The sequence below is a fragment of the Acanthaster planci genome, linkage group LG02, assembly GCF_054643075.1.
Source record: "Acanthaster planci isolate LZ-2023a linkage group LG02, COTS_SCS, whole genome shotgun sequence".
In the NCBI taxonomy this organism is placed as follows: Eukaryota; Metazoa; Echinodermata; class Asteroidea; order Valvatida; family Acanthasteridae; genus Acanthaster; species Acanthaster planci.
In genome coordinates, this window is record NC_141778.1 from 17,031,578 (window position 1) to 17,051,277 (window position 19,700).

The following is a 19,700-nucleotide window of genomic DNA, read 5'->3' on the forward strand; positions in this document are numbered from 1 at the left end:
TGCAAAGCAACATAGGTATCAAGGCAATTCAGGGCCAATGGGCTTCCCCCCCCCCATCAAGAAAAGAGCCAGAATATCTTATTAAGAAATACTGAATGGCATTTAATTGTCTATGTCACTTCTCTCCCTTCCAAAAGTACATTAAAAGGTCCAAAATGCAGCCTAACCCTTCACAAAAAGGCCATAATAGTGTTATATGAAAATACGTCCAAAAAGTTTTCAAGAAATGTTGAACAAGTCCCCCCCCCCAGAAAATTTGGTTCTGGCTCTGCCCTGTGTCAAGGCATGCAAAAGAGCTAAAATAAATTGAATGTGATATTTTAATATAAAACTGACCATTGGAACACTTGAGAGAAGACTTGTAAAGTGTGGGCTTGTAAATGTGGGGGGGGTAGTTTAGTTAGTTATTTCCTTGTAAGGGACTACACGGATCGAAGATGCTACCATCACTTTTTTTCAAATCTAGAGGCCGTTGGAACTTTGTAAAAAGTTATGCAACAAAGTGAAATTTCGAAGGTTCGTTGTGCCCCACAGTTTATACTGGATGGGTATCAAACTCATGCGACAGCAGAAACCATGGTAAAACGCATGGACTAACCGTCAGATGGCGATGATGCGTTCTTTGCCGGCCGCCGTAACCCTGACAGTTTTACGTCCTGATAGACTGGAACAAGTTTAACAGGTTTACACCCAGGCGACAAACATATCAAATTGTGTGGTAAAACAGCAGGGGCATCTGACTACCGAGGAACATGGCTGCGACAGGCATGACGAAATTGCTGCGAATTTTACCGCAGAATTCTCGCAGGATTCAACCATTCTTCCCATGCTTGAGATGCACCGTTGTTACCAAGAGGGCCTTTAGATCATTTGGGCATGATGGCTGTAAAGCGTCATATCTGCTGCGAAAGCACATCGGCAACACAATTGATGGTATTTTCGGAGTCTGAAAAATATAAAAAGGCATGCCGTCGTCGTGTCGGTGTCATCGGTCATGCCGCACCGGTCACTCGTATCAGGACCCAGGCCCCCCATGCGGGTCATGCTATTTAGCGTCAACAAAGTGTCAACAAAATGTTGAACATTTTTATGCAAAATTTTTATATTTACAACATTAGTAAGGCTCCCACATATCATATTCAACATGTTCAACTATCATATTGTCAAACATGATATTTCGGTGTGGAAATTTGAGCGACAAATTTGGGCCTGCTCGTGCTGCCCGACCGGCCGGCTGCCATCTTGTTTTCGCGTAGACGGTATAGAGTAAAGAAAGATGGCAGCATCCATGCATCACGAAAAAGTTTTATTTTTCTGCATGAATCTGGAAGTAAATTCAATGTTTCTCTTACACAGTGGCAGGACTTACGGTCTCTAAAATATGAAAAAAACACTTTAAAATCTTTAGAGGGTATTTTCAAGTTGTTGATGCTTGTTGTATGTGTTGACGCTTGTGCAGCTAGCATGCCATGTCCGATAGTAGGCCTGTACTCGCAACTTCGTTCAAAAAAGGAGAACATTTTGCTAAAGAAAATTGTGGGTCACCCATCCCCTTTTGTAGAGTGACATGGTTTTTGTCAACAAAATCATGTTGCTATGGTGTTGCTCAACATGCCATACCCCTGCTGGTGCCTATGCGTGGCTATGCTATTCTGAAACTCGGCTAAAATAATTAGCAGTTTGACAGTGCCTTCAGCATGCTCAGCATCAAAGAGTGAAATTGCCTCCCCTCCTTCAAATTACATGAATTTTTTAATGGAAAAATATTTTAGGGATATTTGTTTTGACTTTGTTTTATTGTGGTCTGTTGGCGTATCTTGGATGATAAATGTGACAATTGATAATGTTGCCAGACGCAATCCACAAGGTAAATGTTTGTACAAATTTGAACATTTACCTTCTTACTCAGTTCTTTGATGTTTGTTTTTCCAGTAGGCCTAGCCTATATGCCGTGAGAAAATTTGGAGAAGCATTGTTGATATGGGTTTTAACTTGTTACGGCAGTATATTACCGTGAGGGTTAATACAAAGGGATTTTCGGCTGAGCTCAATTATGTACATATCTATGTGTATGTTTCCTCTTTCTCATACAGTAATATCCAGCAAAAGCAACCCTGGCTGATTCAAATACTCTTTAAAAGTTACAAGATTGGCAAGTTTCGAAAGTCAAACTTTTATTCACCAACCTTGCATTTTGGACACTGCAATGTCATAAAACAACACAGGAACATGGCAACTAAAACACACAGGAAACTTCAGCTAAGTCGGCACTCTTGGGACTCAAGAAATTATGACGACTTGCGCAAATGCCGTCTTGTGCTCCAAGTTGTCATTTTGCTGACTTACATGTACACATGTATTGCCTACATGTATATACATTATGATTTCTTGCACTAATTCAATAGCTTCGATTTACCCTGGTTTCTTTCTACTTCCATGGTCGATCCCAGCAAATTTGTTCTCGATTATTATCCTCATAGGCTGCAAATTTGATAATTGATCATGTGCCCCTGCGGACGAAGCAAAGAAGGAATTTTTTGTGGTTTTGTGGAGAAGGGACCAAGAAAAACGTGCCGACTTATGTGAAATGACGACCTATAAATGCCGACTTAGAAATGAAATTTTCGATGGAACTGCATTGCAGACGATCAGGACTTTTGTCAAAAGGCCGACTTAAATGATATGACGACTTTGAGTTTACTGTACATTTGTAAAGCTACATGTATGTATGTACCTCACAGTCAGTGCATATCTCACCATGTTTTGTTGTTATTGTTTGGCAGGAGTTCATTCGGGGACATCCCTTGGCAGACTAATCCACACTAGCCCAGCAGCCACGGCCATTTCAGATCCTTACAAAGTACTGGGCGTCCCGAAGAATGCCTCGCAGAAAGACATCAAGAAGGCTTACTATGAGGTGGGCCACTGATGAGTCCTCGATGTCAGTTTTTCTCTTAATGCTACAGTTGTGAGCATTTGACAGTGACATTGCATTGTCATTGTTTATCCCTTTTCACTTGTGGTTGAGTGTGGCATAGTGGTTAGGGAAGAATGCTAACTTAACCCTCCTTTGGTTTTACGGCACAAATGTGCACAAATGCCCACAGTCACTGGTGAGCATGTAGTTTCTATATGGAACTCAAACATGCACAGGTTCAGTGTGTACACAGTAGATTGCCAGCACAAAATGACCCAGGGTCTTTTGTGCAGTCTTCTTCACTGCATTCGGTTTACTGCACAATTATGCACATGAAACAGTGGAGCACAGTTGTTGGGCAGCACAAAAGTGCAATCTGATATTCCTGTGAGGGACAGTTGGTGCAGTGCACAACACAACACAGCTGTGCTTCTTCGAAGTGTTCACCAAATGACCCAAAGGGCGACTTCAGCATAGGAGGGTCAATATTAAACAAGGAGTTAATCAAGACTTTCCCTTGAGGTACCCCCCCCCAAATACTGTTAACCACTTGCTGCTGGGTGGTTTGAAAAATGCAGTGCACATAATCGGGACTTTTTCAAGATTTTCAGTTTTCAAAATTCTTCAAAAATTTATTATTTCAATTAACTGACGTTTACACCCACACGAATTACTGTCTGGCAGCCACTCTAGTCTGGAAGACAAAATCTATTGACGCCCGAGTATTTCAGCCAGGCCTGCAGCCTTGTAAAAAGAGCCCAGATTGTGCAGTGTTATGTAACTTTCTTTTGTTTACGAACCTGGCACAGTGCGCTGCTGACCTCTTTTCAATAGGGGCCAGATTAGCAGGCAGCGGTGCTGTGTGGCTCATTGCTGTGGTGGTAGAGTGCTTTTGTCCCCAGTGGTAATCCGCTCGGACTAAATGCCCCAAAACGTGGTATACTGTTTCAAAACAAGGCTGGATTATCTCCACTATTGAGAGTGAAAAATGTCAGTAATGCCCAGCAGCCTGTTTTTTTGTTTCGAGTACAGTCTTTTGTTACAATGCCCTGTTCCCTTTGTCCGATTTCGGAGACCCTGGCCACGCATATAAACACACGGTGCCCCAAACCGGAGTCCCAGGTAAACCCTCAAGTTTTGTGTACCACCTATTTAACCATGCATTCACCCTAGGCTAAGGTTCGTTACCCACGATGAGGGGGTAAGGAGTTTAAATCCATCTTCTGGCTACAGGTTGTGGCCCTGGGCAAGTCACTTCAACCCTGCTTTCTCTCTCTGCATAGGAGTGTAAATGGATACTCATTTTAGCTGGGGAGCACCCTGTTGTGGACCTACATCCAATCCAGGGGGAAGAGACGTATTCTCAGTCATTTCATGCCAAGGGATCCGGAGATAAGCACTGGCCAGATGAGCCAAAGCGACTCGAAACAGACTTGCTTCTGTTGTTTTTAACTCGTGGCGAGATTAGTTTATTGACTGATGATATGACTCGTGGAAGACTTAACTGAATGGCTTCCCTTTAGATCAGGGCCCAGTTTATTTCATAGGGCTGCCAGGTAGAAAGCGTTGCTCAAGCAATTTAAATCAGCCAAGGACCAGTCAGTAGTTGCGTATATCACTTGGGGTCTTAGCTATTAACCTTCTTTTTTTGTTGAGCAATTTCCTCGCCCAAGCTCAGCTCAGTATGCAGCAGTTCTGTGGCATTGGTCTTTGATATGCTTATCTCACAAACCTATTCTTGTTTGTTTTTAAAGTTGGCCAAAAAGTATCATCCAGACAGGAACAAGGACAACAAAGATGCTGCCAAGAGGTTTGCTGAAATTGCTGAAGCATATGAGGTTTGTGTGATCTGGGTAATTCCAGAAGTTAGGGGTCCATTTTTTTCGTGTCCCTGTCACATCTGACATGTGATTTTGGAAGTTCAGAGCACATTTTCTAATTTCCAAGAGTGATGAATTGAATCAAATTACCTGCCAAACAAATAGTAATAGTTTGAAATCAAGTCTGGTGATATTTCCATATCAAATAACAAAGGTCAGATGCAACAGAGACACAAAGTTAGAATTAGAATTTCAAAAATCAGGGTTTTTCCCCAAATGTAGGTTTCATTGAAAAAGACGACGTCCTCAATTACTGAACTCTGAAAGTGAAAGTAGATTCGGTTTTAGCTCTTCTTTTACTGCACACAAAAGCAATTTTTTTTTGAGTTGATACCTTGATGTTGTGACTTGGCAATGAGCAGGTTTTGGGTGACGAGGCACGGAGGCGGGAATACGACACCGTGGGTGCATCAGGCTTTGGTGGGGGTGGCTTCCAGCAAGGCCAGTGGCAGGGCCAACAAATGGATCCCGAGGAGCTCTTCAGGAAGATCTTTGGCAATGCAGGCTTTGGCATGGGAACTGGAGGGGATTCACCCTTTGGGGACTCCATCTTTGGCGGATTGGACAGGGGCCACGAGGTAGGCATCACATTGAACAGTTAACAGAACTTCAGGAATATGCAAGGTTTCATTCAGTCACAAGGAGTTATGTCCATTAAGATCTAAGAGGTTTAAATTTATAAAAGAAGAAATGGTCATATTTATCATTCCTTTTAGATTACCAGGTAGGTTTCAGGATGTTATTATGAAAGTTTAAAGGGAACTTCAAGGATCTGTGAAGTTTTATTGTCCAGCAGTCATATTCACTAATGCCGAAGAGGTTTAAGATGTATCAAAACGTTAGAGGGCTTAGCAGAATCTTTCCCGAGGTAAGAGTTTAACGGTGTTGTGTGATGTGAAGAGCATGTCAGTGGTTGAGAGTGTTGGCAGGTTTTTAAGAACGGAAGACTGCAATGAGATTTTGAAGGCTATAAATGAGTGTTGTGGAATTTTCCAAGTCATCAGAGGTTAAAGGGAAGGATATTATGGTTTTAGGGATGACAAAATGTATTTCAGTTGGATGCATGTAACTCTGGAGAGTTAGGTTTTAAGGCTAAACGATTATGAAGATAATGAGACTTTGGAGAAAGTTAAGAGGTTTGAAAGATTGTGAGGAGGAATTACAAGGAAGAGACTATTTAGTTATCAAAAATACTGGAAAGTGGAAAAGACTGAAGTTGAAGGTGTCAGCTGGATATGTTGTTTGAGAAGTTTAGGACACTTGAGAGATTTAGAAGATCTTAAAGGCATGTGATGTTACAATATTCTGGGATACATCAGAAAATTGGTTTAAAAGAAAATAAAATTGAGAAGTATTGGGAGGGTTTTGGAGATTTAAAGAGATAATGAGGTTTTAGAAATTTGTTGAGGTTTTATTTTTGCAGTTGACTCAGAAATCTGTGTATGTTTGCCTTGCCTTGCCTCGTTTGACGTTGTCTCAGGTGATGATGGACTTGACGTTCAGCGAGGCGGCGAGGGGGGTCAACAAGGATGTGACAGTGACCATGGAGGACACATGTGAGAGGTGTAAGGGGAATCGGGCAGAACCGGGTACCAAGACAACCAAGTGTCACCGGTGTAATGGCACTGGGCAGGTAGGAGGAACGGTCCTTCGAAGTATTGTGTCGTATACTCTGGCATTGCTGCTGATTCCATACAGTAACGGTTGACCATGATTTGACTCAAGCTGTGCATGGAATGTCCCTCCAACAATGGTTTAGTGGGATTTTGTTGGTTATTTTATGTCTGTTGGTGTTACGTTACCTTTTGAGCTGCCGCCGTTGGTCATTTTGATTTTTGTATATCAATCCACGAAGTAATAGACAATTCATAAATTAAAACTTAATTTAGGCGTGAGGTCAAATACAAATGCTTTTGAAAGCGTGCAATGCTTTGTAAACGGTAAGCCCCACCAACGGTCAACATCGAACAGACGAACGCTTCGGCGAGGCTGGCCAAACCGTTGCGGTCTAGTACACTGTGCACTCTGCAGCTTCCAGTAAACAATGGTCAGCTCATCGCATTACCTCATCATAGACTTCTGCGGTCTGGTGGATGAGTCATAACAATAGCTCTTTACTTTGCAGCTCCGCAGGAGGATTTAGATCGGCAGACTGTTTTAATTTCCTGATAAAACATGTGTATTGAGTAGTTGTGTTGCGCTGTCGGTTTCCAGACCAGTCTTTTCAGGTCTCGATACCCTGTAATCTTGATATTTTGTCTCCGTATCGTCAGTCAAATACACACCTAACTGTATACCTGCAGAATCGTATATACTAACTTGAAATAGTATTTACCTGAATCATACATGACGTAGTGTTCTGTTCGCCAACATGTAGTTATAGATAAAACCTCTTTTTTTTGCCCGTGTGCACAAGCTGGGACTCAGCATTGCGCACTCGCAGGTTTTCATGTGTAGGATCGAGGAAGACACGTACGCGAACTACACGCTTTCTATTTCTCGGCTGCACCCGCACGATTTAAGGATACATGTTTTCTCTTGAAGTCAGTAGTACATGTGTGCACTTTGCAATATGTTTTATACGTACGATTCTTTTGTACTCTTTGTATACTTTGTGGCTGGACAAAATTCATGTTGGAAAACAAACATGTCGGGTTTTATACTAATCTCTGGTGTTTGACTTTACCTATGAAACTTTAATGCACAGTAAATTAAAACAATAAACACAATTTAATCTAGTGCTGCAGGCGAACCGCTGAACTGAGGCAAAAATCATAGAACAAAGCACTTTCGAACTGAACCAAATTGTTCGGTTTGGATGTACGGCTTTAATAAGGCATTTCATTGATGGCACGCGGGAACACATACAAGAAAAGTTAATAAAAAACAAACACAAAGAAAAATGGATAACGAGTTGTACAGCGTGCTCCACACGTGCGTGAACATACTAAAACTTACAATGGCCCGCATCATGAGATGGTTGTGAAAAGCATGTGGTGAGAATCACTCAGAAATCAGCCAAGAACATGCAACGTAAGGCATTGTCGCTGCATAACATTTCAAAGTTCTCACTACATCCAATCGTGCTGATGTATATTCAGATTTATTATTATATTTACCAATCTCCTATAGCCGCGCCCATTCGTTCCATACCTTGACACATACTTGCAGCACTATTACGCTTTGTAAACGCTAAGCCCCACTGACGGTCAACATCGAACAGACGAACGCTTCAATGAGGCTGGCCAAACCGTTGCGGTCGAGTACACTGTGCACTCTGCAGCTTCCAGTAAACAATGAACAGCTCATCGCATTACCGCATCATAGACTTTTGCGGTCTGGTGGATGAGTCAATAGCTCTTTACTTTGCAGCTCCGCTGGAGGATTTAGATCGGCAGACTGTTTTTATTTCCTGATAAAACATGTGTATTGAGTAGTTGTGTTGCGCTGTCAGTTTCCAGACCCAGTCTTTTCAGGTCTCAATACCCTGTAATCTTGATATTTTGTCTCGGTATCGTGAGTTAAATACACACCTAACTGTATACCTGCAGAATCGAATATACTAACTCGAAATAGTATTTACCTGAATCATACATGACGTAGTGTTCTGTTCGCCAACATATAGTTATCGATAAAACCTCTTTTTTTGCCCGTGTGCACAAGCTGGGATTCAGCATTGCACACTCGCAGGTTTTCATGTGTAGGATCGAGGAAGACATGTACGCGAACTACGCACTTTCACTTCGCGGCTGCATCTGCACGATTTGAGGATACATGTTTTTCCTTGAAGTCAGTAGTACATGCGTGCACATTGCAATATGTTTTATACGTGGGATTCTTTTGTACTCTTTGTATACTTTGTGGCTGCACAAAATTCATGTTGGAAAACAAACATGTCGGGTTTTATACTAATCTCTGGTGTTTGACTTTACCTATGAAACTTTAATGCACAGTAAATTAAAACAATAAACACAATTTAATCTAGTGCTGCAGGCCAACTGCCGAACCGAGGCAAAAATCATCAAACAAGGCACTTTTGAACTGAACCAAACTGTTCGGTTCAGATGTACGGCTTTAATAAGGCATTTCATCGATGGCACACAGGAACACATAAAAGAAAACTTAATAAAAAACAAACACAACGAAAAATGGATAACTAGTTGTACGGCGTGCTCCACACGTGCGTGAACATACTGAAACTTACAATGGCCCGCATCATGAGATGGTTGTGAAAAGCATGTGGTGAGAATCACTCAGAAATCAGCCAAGAACATGCAACGTACAGCATTGTCGCTGCATAACATTTCTAAATTCTAACTACATCCAATCGTGCTCATGTATATTAAGATTTATTATGATATTTGCCAATCTCCTATAGCCGTGCCCATACGTTCCAAACCTTGGCACATACTTGCAGCACTATTTGATGCGGAGTTTGACTTTTTTTTATTACCTTCAAAGAATATGGTACACCTGACTGAAGTTCCAAATAAATTAATTTTGTCTATGTGGATATTTCCTTTCAGAGACGATAGGTCAGGCGGTAAAAGGAGGCAACCATGTTTGGCATTTCCCGTCACGCCCGTATAAACGTATTTATTTTCCAGTCTAAAAAGCGCTTAAAGATGAACAATGATCTTGTGGCGATGTCTTTTTGTCATGAAATATGTTCAACTCAAAAAACTCAAAACGTTTCCGAAGCAGTTGATTTTTCCTCTCTATCACAAGGTGTTAACCACTAATCCTTATGGCCAGCCAAGGAGGGCTGACCAGGCCCACTGAAGTTCTCCTTTAATAGGATCTAGTCTTCACAACTACGGCTGTGTAAGCCACAAACTCCATTGTTGTCAGGGTTGCTCGTGAAGCTAGACAGTCCAGGGCAGATGGTTCTTTTCAAACCGTTGAACTGTTTCTTAACCTTTGTATTTTGACCTCACGCCTTATGCATGATTCCGGGACTCGGATATTACAAATAGTGAGATACTGCGTTTTGGGTCTTTGACTGTTGTACATTAGAGAACTTCCGGTTTTTATGTCTCCCATTTCAGTTTTATAAGCAATCAACCAGCGAAGGACAGGGGACTATGTTACAGTAAAATTTGAAGAATTTATTTCTGCTGGGTTGATTGTTTAGGAGACTATCAACACCGGTCCCTTTGTCATGCGGACGACCTGCCGGCAGTGCAGGGGCATGCGTGTCATCGTCACCGTCCCTTGTATGACCTGTCGGGGCGCAGGGACAACCATGCAACGCAAGAAAGTCACCGTGCCCGTCCCAGCAGGTAAGAAGTCATTGCATGAGAACGTACGCTGTGAAATTCTCCAAAGTAATCATTGGTGTCATTGTCTTGACTACTGCGTATATGCAGTCTGCTTGGTGATGTCTCATAGTCTCATAATATGACGCATGTCGGCCGTTGCAGCAAAAATGAAAGAATTATGATACATGTAATAGCTTAAACACTCAACATGTAGCCAGTAATGCTGTAGCCCACTGAATATACACGGCATAAACTCAACCAATTCAGCGCAGATTGTTGCCATTGTAAGCAGCCCTTACTTGGCATATTTGTGGCTGAATAGCTGAATAAACGTGTAGATTTATACTTTTTGTGGGTTTTTTTCTAGCATCTCTACGGAGCTTTTACCTGCTTTCAGTTCATGCTTGCTGATTGGTTTTGGTTCTGAGCCTACACCAGGCTCAGAACAAAAAAAAAATTTTTTAATTAAAAGTACGAAAAATTCCATGTTATGACAACAAAGGTTCAGTTCCCTCTGTAAAAACAGCTTTTTTTTCTTTGAAGGCATTCCAGTGAAAGACATGTCTCTGTTGTGGTTGTTTATTTATCTTCTTTTGATTGTGTAAGGTGTTGAGGATGGCCAGACAGTCCGGATGCCGGTTGGTAACAGGGAGCTCTTCATTACGTTCCGCGTAGCCCGCAGCCAGACCTTCAGGCGTGATGGTGCTGACGTTCATTCCGATGTAACAGTTAGCTTCACCCAAGCCGCGCTCGGTGGCAGTCTCAAGATCAAAGGCATCTATGACAGTATCCACCTTAGTGTAAGTATAACTTCTGCAACACTGTATGCAAAGTTCTTAGTGCCCAAGTGGCTACATATTCTTGGCCCTCAAGCTCCAACAATGATTTGTTATACATTATGAACTTGTTCAGCTTTGTTGGATTGAGGAACAAAGGCCAAGGGTGATGGTGTTGGATCTTGTTTAAATGGGAGCACACAGTGATAGTTCTGTGGAGTGACTGGCTGGTGGTACTTTGTGTTGGACTGTGCTTGATTTTGTTAGTTTTGGTACAACCACTGTCAAGTCACCCCTGTACCACAGAGGTCCATGCATGCCAGATGACTGAAACTTCAACAGTGGCAACTTGATGGAGTTGAAGAGGTTCTGTCCAGTCATGTGCCAGTAATCCACCTTGAGCAGAAGCATCCCCTCATCAGTTGAAAAGGGCCATGTTGGTCGGGAGTGTTCATTTTGTTGGTGGCGATGCGACTGCACGCTCGCGTTTCATAGCCACTCGTAAACTATCAGAGTACAGTTCCTACCAGAGTAGCCTATGTTGCTAGGAAAATTGCACCCTCTCTTGGTCCAGCTGGGGGCTCATTACAGTGACTTGCTTGTATCTGTTAAAATCTGCGAATTTCAGTACGTTTCTAATTCAACAACCTAGGGGGATAGGGTTAATATATGTTACTGTCTAGCTGGCAGGCCTGGCTAGGTCTGTTGGTAGGGCACCAGTGATGATGTCACAGACACCAGCTCTTACACAGTTGTCTTTCAAGAGGGAATTGTGACTGGATACCACAAAATGAGTCTTAAGGCTCAGTTTCAGTTTGCAAGAGAAAGAGTAAACGGAGTTCTTTGTTTTGATATATCACTCACTTTGGCATTCTGATGAAAACGAACAAGAGTACAAGTAGAGTACCGAAGTGAACACGTCACGCTCACAGTCATGTGTGTAAAAGGCAGGAACATGAGAACTAGGGCGTGAACAACGCGCGCGTACTCCATTCATTTGCACTACACTCCTTGGTTAACACTGACATCATGTTTCAGTACTCTATATGGGTGAAAAATGTGTGAGGGTTCCCATTGACCTACACTGTGGAAGATTCTTCTAAAGGCCTGTCATGCCGAGGTTGCCCCACTGACTTGTGACTCATTTTGTTGGGTTGAGTCGCAATTACAGGTCGAGTGACAAGTCTTGTCACCATTAACAGGGGATGAATGAAACCAAGGCAAACGTATTAGTTGAATAGCCTGAGACTTGACTTGAAATTGAGTGTCTTATAAGGACTTGTGGGGGACTCAGCTACACAACCCTGTTTCGCATCGGTCTCTCTCTCTGTCTTGTGACCATTGTCCATTCTGGTTTATTTGCTGGAAACTGTTGTGCGACCTTTCTAGGGCTTAGTCAATTTGAATAATTCACTATTCGAACATTGGACCTTCAATTCAATTGAATATCCAAATATTCGGTCTTACTTACAGGCAGATTGTTGATGGTTAAACCATTACAAAATCAGTTGCAATAACTCACACAATTGTACATTGTAATCACTGTAATAGCTTCTAATGTCTAGGAGTATCTCCAGCCACGATTTAAGAAAATTGAAAAGATGAGCAATACTTCTTGCCCTGTTAAATTTCTATTCCTTTTAAATTTTTTACTCATAATCTCCCAGGGTATATGTAAAATTATATTGAAATCACAGGATTTGCTACTGGTAGGGCTGCTGAATAATTTAGTTTTGAGTCGTAAGCTTTCTGTCGCTTTTCATTTGCATGAAACAAGCCTCTGTAGTGCAATTTCTCTCATTTAAAACAAAGGAAAATTCTCCCTTTTCATGAATTTTGCTTTCAAGTATTCAAATTCTGAAAATAATATTCAAATATTTGATAATCAGTCAAATATTTGGACATTCCGCACAGCCTTTGACCTTCCAGGTCCCATCATAGTGCCAGAAATGGTTTGAGTCATTTTGGGCTACACCCTCTAAGACCCTCAAATGTTGAATGTTTGAAGGTACGAACATGTATCTGCCTGGTTAAAGCGTAAAGGACTCCCTGAAAAGGATAGATGCAGACAAAACAGGAGAATTTTAACAAAAGGCATGTGAAACAAAGAGCAGTTTGAACTCCAATCCTTGCATTATTTTGTCATTGTTAAATGCGGGCACATTTGATTTGTGACTATCCTGTATTGTTACAGATACCAGCAGGAACTCAGTCACATACACGGATACGTCTACCAGGTAAAGGCATCAGTCGCGTGAATGGTTATGGCTACGGAGACCACTATGTCCATATCAAGATCCAAGTACCTACGTGAGTACAAGGCTGTCACAACAAACAAAGTTTTTATTGGGGAAAGAATTTTTTCCATTCAGTGGCCAGTTGGCTTTGTTTTAAATGGATGACGCTGCTGAGTATAGGGATTGAACGGAACCACAGATATGTGATGTGCTGAGAGTTGCTGTGGCCTTGTGGCCCGGACAGTAAAACCCAGGATTTGTGCGTGGTGATATTACAATTACAATTAGTGGCTTCACATCCAGCTTGTGGGACTGTGATGCATATGACTTAAGGCAAGTAACGTTGTCATCATGAACTACCTCTCTTTACCAAGGAGTAAATGGGTACCCGTGAGGGTAGAGACGGCCTCGCAAGCAAGTCATTTGTTCTCAAATGACAGCATCAAGCTGGGTGTTCCCTAGGGAGCTTAGATGGTCTTGTTAATGTCCTACGTGTGAAGTGGAGCTGGGATGATATTACTATGTTCATATTTGCACTTTTTAAAATGACTGCCACCGTTATTGTGTAAATTCGCTTACAATATTCCCATTACTTTGCTTTGGCTCAGATAGAGTGATTGTTCTTGTTCCTGGTTGCAGGAAACTAACCAGTAAGCAGCGGGCGTTATTATTGGCATTCGCTGAGGAGGAGACAGGTGTGTCAGGAACGATTGATGGAACTACCAAGACTGGCGATGGTAGGTGCCACTGTCCCATGAACTGTCTTGGTAGCACAGTCACTAGAAGCTATGCTACTCTGTCACTGTTGAGCATGTTACTCGTGAAGCGTGGAATGGAAAGAGGATTTGAAGTCACATGGTCCGCATTCAATTTGCACAGATGTGCACGGAGACGCGCGCGCCTTTGAAGTCTCTTGAAGATTAAAAAGGTTTGCCCCTCCACGGACAGGGTTCGCTTCCTGAAATGCCCTCGCCTGTCATGTTAAGTCACATGAAAAACCTCTATAGCTGCAAATTTTGAGCCCTATTTTTGAGGCTGTTGTAATGTATAGATGAATTCGGTAACCATTGAGTAGCACTAATAGTGGTCGTTTCAAGTGGCCCACGCCAGTGGCGTTAAGCATTGTACAACTGTTACGCTGGACCACTGTTCTATGACAAGTTTGCTTCGATGTCACCTTGGGAAGGCGTGGTTCAGTGCATTGGTTGTTCTGTTCAGTTATAAACCCTGAATTTACTCCCTGAAAACATTTCTGAGAGAAAGCTGCTTGCTTACTACCGTGTACTCACACAATAATAAATCACCAAAGAAAAGAAAATTTAGGCCAGCAAAATCTGAAAAAGTTCAGTAGTTTTGAGTGAAAAGACCAATGTAACATTGAGTTTTCTTCCAAGGATGCCATAACAGTTTTTCTCATGAACATGGACATCTCATTAACATATTGGCAGCAAAACACCCTTTAAAATAGTGAAACAAATATTGTAAATTAGATTACCCGAGAAACAAAGGTTCATTTTGGAGGTTTGTATTAAAGAGATTGTATAGCAGTGCCCCTAGGAAGGTAGGATGGGTCCTTTTTACCCCATATCTTTGGTGCACACCAAAGAGAGCTTGTCAGAAACCTGTTTATAGATTTACCTATTCACGTACACAACTGTTCCCATAAGCAACAGTTCAGTTTCAACCGTTCCTTGGTTTCATTGTCGTGGGGGAAAACACAATCAGAACCCCTCTCTTCTGTTTGTCTCTCCGTCCTTAGAATCACAAACAGAGGAGACTCTGTCCGATGAAGAGAAGGAAAAAGAGCCAGGATTCTTCCGCAGGCTTATTGAACGTGTCCGGGGTTTTTAGGCCTAGAATAGCAGTCCCATCAGGTAGGCAAATGACTTGCTTTAAAGTGTGCCTGCAATATTCTCATTGCAGAAGTCTTAATTCAAGGTCATTGTTGGTGCCTAAGTTTACATTGACTGAACTGAAGCGTTTTGGTTTGAAAAGTTCTCTATGTCTGTCATCAGTGATCAACCGTGTTTTAGTGAAGTGTGAAGTTTCTTTTCTATTTGGCGTTTCAAATCCCACAAGTCATTTGCCTATCAATCTGGAATATAGTCGAACCTCGTTAATAACAGGCTCTTTGGACTTGGCAGATTACCTCGTTATTACTTTGTCATAACAGGAACCTTGCATTATCAGGAATGAAAATAACAAAAAACAAATGATTGGGACCTACAAAATTCCTTGTTTTAAGCAGCATCTTGTGTTAACAGTGCTCTTATTAACGAGGTCCAACTGTACATAGTACATTTTTGTGTGAGACCAAGTAAAGTTTCCTTGCAAATCAGATGTACATGTAGTCTGAATCTTTGACAGGAGATTCCTATTGTAGCTTTCCCTGATATAATGCTCTTTCAGTAAACCACTTTTTCAACATCCCCAGCTGTTTACCCACTGATCTTGCACATAGTTTGATCGGAGGTTTTACTGAGCTCATGTTTGAAGCTCATTTTTAAACATCATGCTCAGGATTTTTCAGACTCACATGCGCTGAAAAAACATTTTCCAATGGTTTCGGCTATAACTTCAAAAAGTTTCATTGTGAGATTAGTTGTAAAGGTGAAGTGGTTTATATATTGACGTGGTTCCAAAAAAGGATTAAAAAGTTGATCCATTGTTGCTTAATTTACACAGTGACATAGGGCCCTATTAGAAAATACATATACAGTATACTCCAAGTCGACATCGCGTAACCCGTCATATCGTCCAAGTCGGCCGTTTCACAAAAGTCACGATCATTTATAATGCATTTCCATTGAAAATTTCATTTCTAAGTTGGCATTTATTAGTCGTCATTTCGTATATGTAGGCATGTTTTTCTCAGTCCCTTTTCCACAAAACCACAAAAATTCCTTTGTGTAAGTCGGCATTATAAAAAAGTCGTGCTTCGGTATTGGTTTCCTGATCCTTCACCACGGTTGCCAAGAAGTGTCACGTGACAAGTCCCATGCGCGCATGGTCAGCATGAGTACATCGATACCAGTAACCCCTCTAGTGCTACACGCATGCACTCTGTCCATTATCGGGGTCGCCTTATTGAACATAGTCTGGTTCCCTGCCCAAAGATTTCCGGACGACCCTTGATAATGATTCTTCGGGTAGTCAGAATTGTCGGGTCTGGTATCCAGACTATATGGAACCATCTCAACCAATGCGCGTGTGGATGAGTGTGTTTTCTGTACCGTAACTGTATCATGTACACGTACATATATACTTCACTGTCAAGTCGTGATGTGATGTGCAAGTGGCTTGCCGTCCTTGCTTCGTCCTTAGGGGCACATGATCAATTATTGAATTTGCAGGATAATATTCGAGAACGAATTTGCTGGTATCGACCATGGAGGTAGAAATAAACCAGGGTACATCAAAGCCATTGAATTTGTGCAAAGAATCATAATGTACATAGGCAATACATGTGTACATGTAAGTTGGTAACATGACGACTTACAACACACGTCGGGTTTCATGTTAGTCGCCATAATTTCTTGAGTCCCGAGAGTGCTGACTTAGCCGGAGTTCACTGTATATGTACAGTGTAATAGGAAACACTGGAATCATTCTGTCAGACTAAAAATGGCTTCGCAGCCCCATTTTTGTTTGGAATTTTTAATAAAACCAGCTTTTTAAAAATTTTGTCGGTTTATGGAATTCAGGAGCCAAAATTGCTACATTGGATCCCGATGGTCTCATCAGCCAGATCCGAAGCTGCCTGCACATGACCTCCGACCTGTCCGACATCCCAGCCCGCAAAGTAGCCAACAATATCGACGATACAGAGGACGACACAAAGCGCACCTCGTCCAAATCCTAGCAGTGCGTCTCTTCCTCAGTAAATGGGGGGGGGGTAATAGATCGGGTTTGAGAACATTGGGCCCCAGTTGGTGTACCATTGGTGAGTAGAAATGTAACACACATGCACATTTGGTATGTAGCTAATTTCCTGGTCATCTGGCTATAGTTGAAAAGCACACCTGTCTGTGGGAAAAGTAAAGCCCTTGGTTTGCGGATCCCATAGGTGCAAGTGATATCGTGAGCACACCAAGAAATGCAGCCATGGCTATACACTCATTTGTGTGGCATCTGTCATCTTTGAGGTTGGTTGACCTATCCCACACTTAACTTCTCCAGCTTGGGTTCCTTTATTCCTGAATCTGCAGAAATCCAAGACTATGCGGTGGTGTATTTGATTTTACATAAATAGACATTAAGACATCAGGCCCCATTTGAATTGGTGGCATGGTCATTCTGATGAAAGCTAGATTTGATTTGGAAAGCTGACTTGTTTTAAAGTACCGAAGTTCACTTTACATTTTAAAAGTTTTTCCTCGGTTTCTCTTTTAATGACCTCAAATTGTCCTGGGTCTTGGTGAATTTTGACAGATGGCAAACATACAACAACCTGAGTTTTTTGATGAACAATGTTTTTATTTATTCTTGAAATATGTATTGATATTAAGGAAAACATTAAGTAGAACACGCTTGCGTAATCAAACCCAATACAACAGCACTTTGAATACGTCCTAATTAGAACAAGGAAAATTTTAGGTCCATGTCTTGGATCCTTTGTTTTCCAATCTAGGTAATACAAGGTCCCAGTTTTTACAAGACAATTTATTGAATCCCAAGGACTTTGTTATAAAGGGGTTTGACTGTATTTTTTTTTCCTTTTTGCATTTTCTGTGACTATGATGATACTGATGGGAACTGTGACATTGTGGAAGTCTAAGTACATGTATATGCAAATAATAAATGTTTGAAAACAATGGTAAGAATATTTCGAAGCCAAGTGGAATCGAACATTTCATCTGTCACCTCGTGCAATTAAATGTATTCTTTACTGTTGCACGAATCCTCTTTTGTTAGTGGAACTAATAGGTCCCGCTTGCCTATAAAGGTCCATCTTTTACAAAATAGATTCATGCCTGAAGCGCTACCCACTGTTAGTTCCACCATGTAATGTAGACTGGTTTCCGTCCCTACATTACTTCCTTATTTTATTGGGAATAACATACAGTGGAATGTCGCTATAACAAACACGACAGGGTCCACAGAAAATGTTCGGTATAACAGTTGTTTGGCATGGCAATTTTCAGTCACCGATGTACGAACCATATCCGAACTCCGGCCCATTCATGTGTGTGTCAGCCCATTCCACAAAAAGTTTCAAATGAGGATTTTAGGCCAAAATTTAGCAGCAATAAGCTAAAAAAAAAATAAATTCCTGCATTTAAACAAATTATGTTAATCTCCTTTCATGTTTCAACTTTTGGGTTGTCCTCACTGGAGGTAGAATTGCAAAATGAAATCAACTTTTTTTGTACCATCACTTAAAATCCCCATGTGACATGTACATGTAGGAACAATTCCACTGGTTCCTGTTCTTAAAATGGCACTTACATAAATGGGCAGCGCCCGGAACCATTCCAATATAGTAGCACTGTAAGTGTACATGTCCGAAATTGGCAACAAAAGATCAGCCAAGCATTTTTGGAAACAAAAAAAAGTAGTGAGATATTTATCAAAGCTTCCTGCAAGTGAAGTATGCTAGTATCTGTCTTTGCATTAGTTTCCCGTTTGGTGGTTTTTGAGCTCAAATCTCCAGGCTTTGTAGAGATCATCATGCAAGGTTTTATGTACTAGAGTCGGCAGACATTGTATTGCATACACGGACATACGTGTACTCAGCAGCCAGTCTATGTGGCCACCTGTGGATATACATGTAGGCACATTACATGCTGTGTACAGTACGCTATCCACTGACGATACAGACTGCGTCACGTGCTGCCCGTTGTTCCATCATGAGTGCCATTTGCTTCAACTTTGAGTAATAATCATCGGTTCCAAATGTGTTTCTTTTATTTAAAAACAAATCTGAAACGTTCAGCAAGAGTGCACCAAAAATTCAAGAGCCAAGGGGGATGTTCGGTATTCCCGAATGTTCGATATACCAGGTAGTGGTGCTCGTTATAGGGACATTCCTCTGTATATGAAATGGGGGTGGGATCCAGTCAACTAAAATGTGGTCAACAATCCACCAATCAGATGATAGGGATTTATGCAGGTATTGTAGATGTATCTCTTATTAAAATTCCAAATTAACCCTAACAGTCCCAAATTCTCCAATTTCAATACAATTTTACATACACCCCAGGGGGTTAGGGTTCAACGTACAGCAGTAACCCGAGATTGCATACAGATACCAAGAATAAAAATGCAGACCTAGTGGTTGAGGTCTGAAGTCCTGAAGTATCAAAATTCACCTTGTAAAGCCTGTGAAGGATTCTGATGAATTTAGGGTAACAAGAGATAATAAACATTTCAGAAATACTTTGAAAATTGTGGATTTTTGTAAAGGAAGTGCATAGAAAATGTGGAAAAAAATAAATGTACAGTACGTGTATTAATTTCAGAGCTGAGAGAAACCATTTTGGAGGTTACAGAAATGGATCATTTTTCAAATGTCTGCTTTTTATGCTCAAATATGTGCAGAAATAAATAAGACCATAAAATTATGTGGAGAAGGACCATTGCAAACAGGGTTGTTCAATTGGCAATGATTTGTATGTATATATAGCATA

General features: G+C 41.4%; 1 protein-coding gene across 2 annotated transcripts; it reads left to right on the forward strand.

Annotated features, from left to right (window-relative positions):
• The first annotated feature begins 723 nt into the window (after positions 1-723).
• dnaja3 (DnaJ heat shock protein family (Hsp40) member A3) lies at positions 724-19,656 on the forward strand. 2 transcript variants are annotated; one of them, XM_022244596.2, is made up of 11 exons: positions 724-933; positions 2,784-2,917; positions 4,672-4,755; positions 5,160-5,375; positions 6,278-6,430; positions 9,932-10,079; positions 10,665-10,858; positions 13,029-13,144; positions 13,711-13,808; positions 14,831-14,945; positions 16,776-16,913. In XM_022244596.2, the coding sequence occupies exons 1-10, from the start codon at positions 753-755 to the stop codon at positions 14,920-14,922; spliced, it is 1,416 nt and encodes a 471-aa protein (XP_022100288.2). In that variant the 5' UTR covers positions 724-752; the 3' UTR covers positions 14,923-14,945; positions 16,776-16,913. The 2 variants fall into 2 exon arrangements, with proteins under 2 accessions (XP_022100288.2, XP_022100287.2); XM_022244595.2 differs by lacking the exon at positions 14,831-14,945 and having other exon boundaries at positions 16,776-19,656.
• Positions 19,657-19,700: the final 44 nt, after the last annotated feature.

Coding starts and splice junctions, on each gene's coding strand:
- dnaja3 (XM_022244595.2), top strand. CDS start 753: ATGGCTGCGACAGGCATGACGAAATTGCTGCGAATTTTACCGCAGAAT. Junction 934..2,783: donor CATCGGCAACACAATTGATG/GTATTTTCGGAG, acceptor ATTGTTTGGCAG/GAGTTCATTCGGGGACATCC. Junction 6,431..9,931: donor GGTGTAATGGCACTGGGCAG/GTAGGAGGAACG, acceptor TTGATTGTTTAG/GAGACTATCAACACCGGTCC.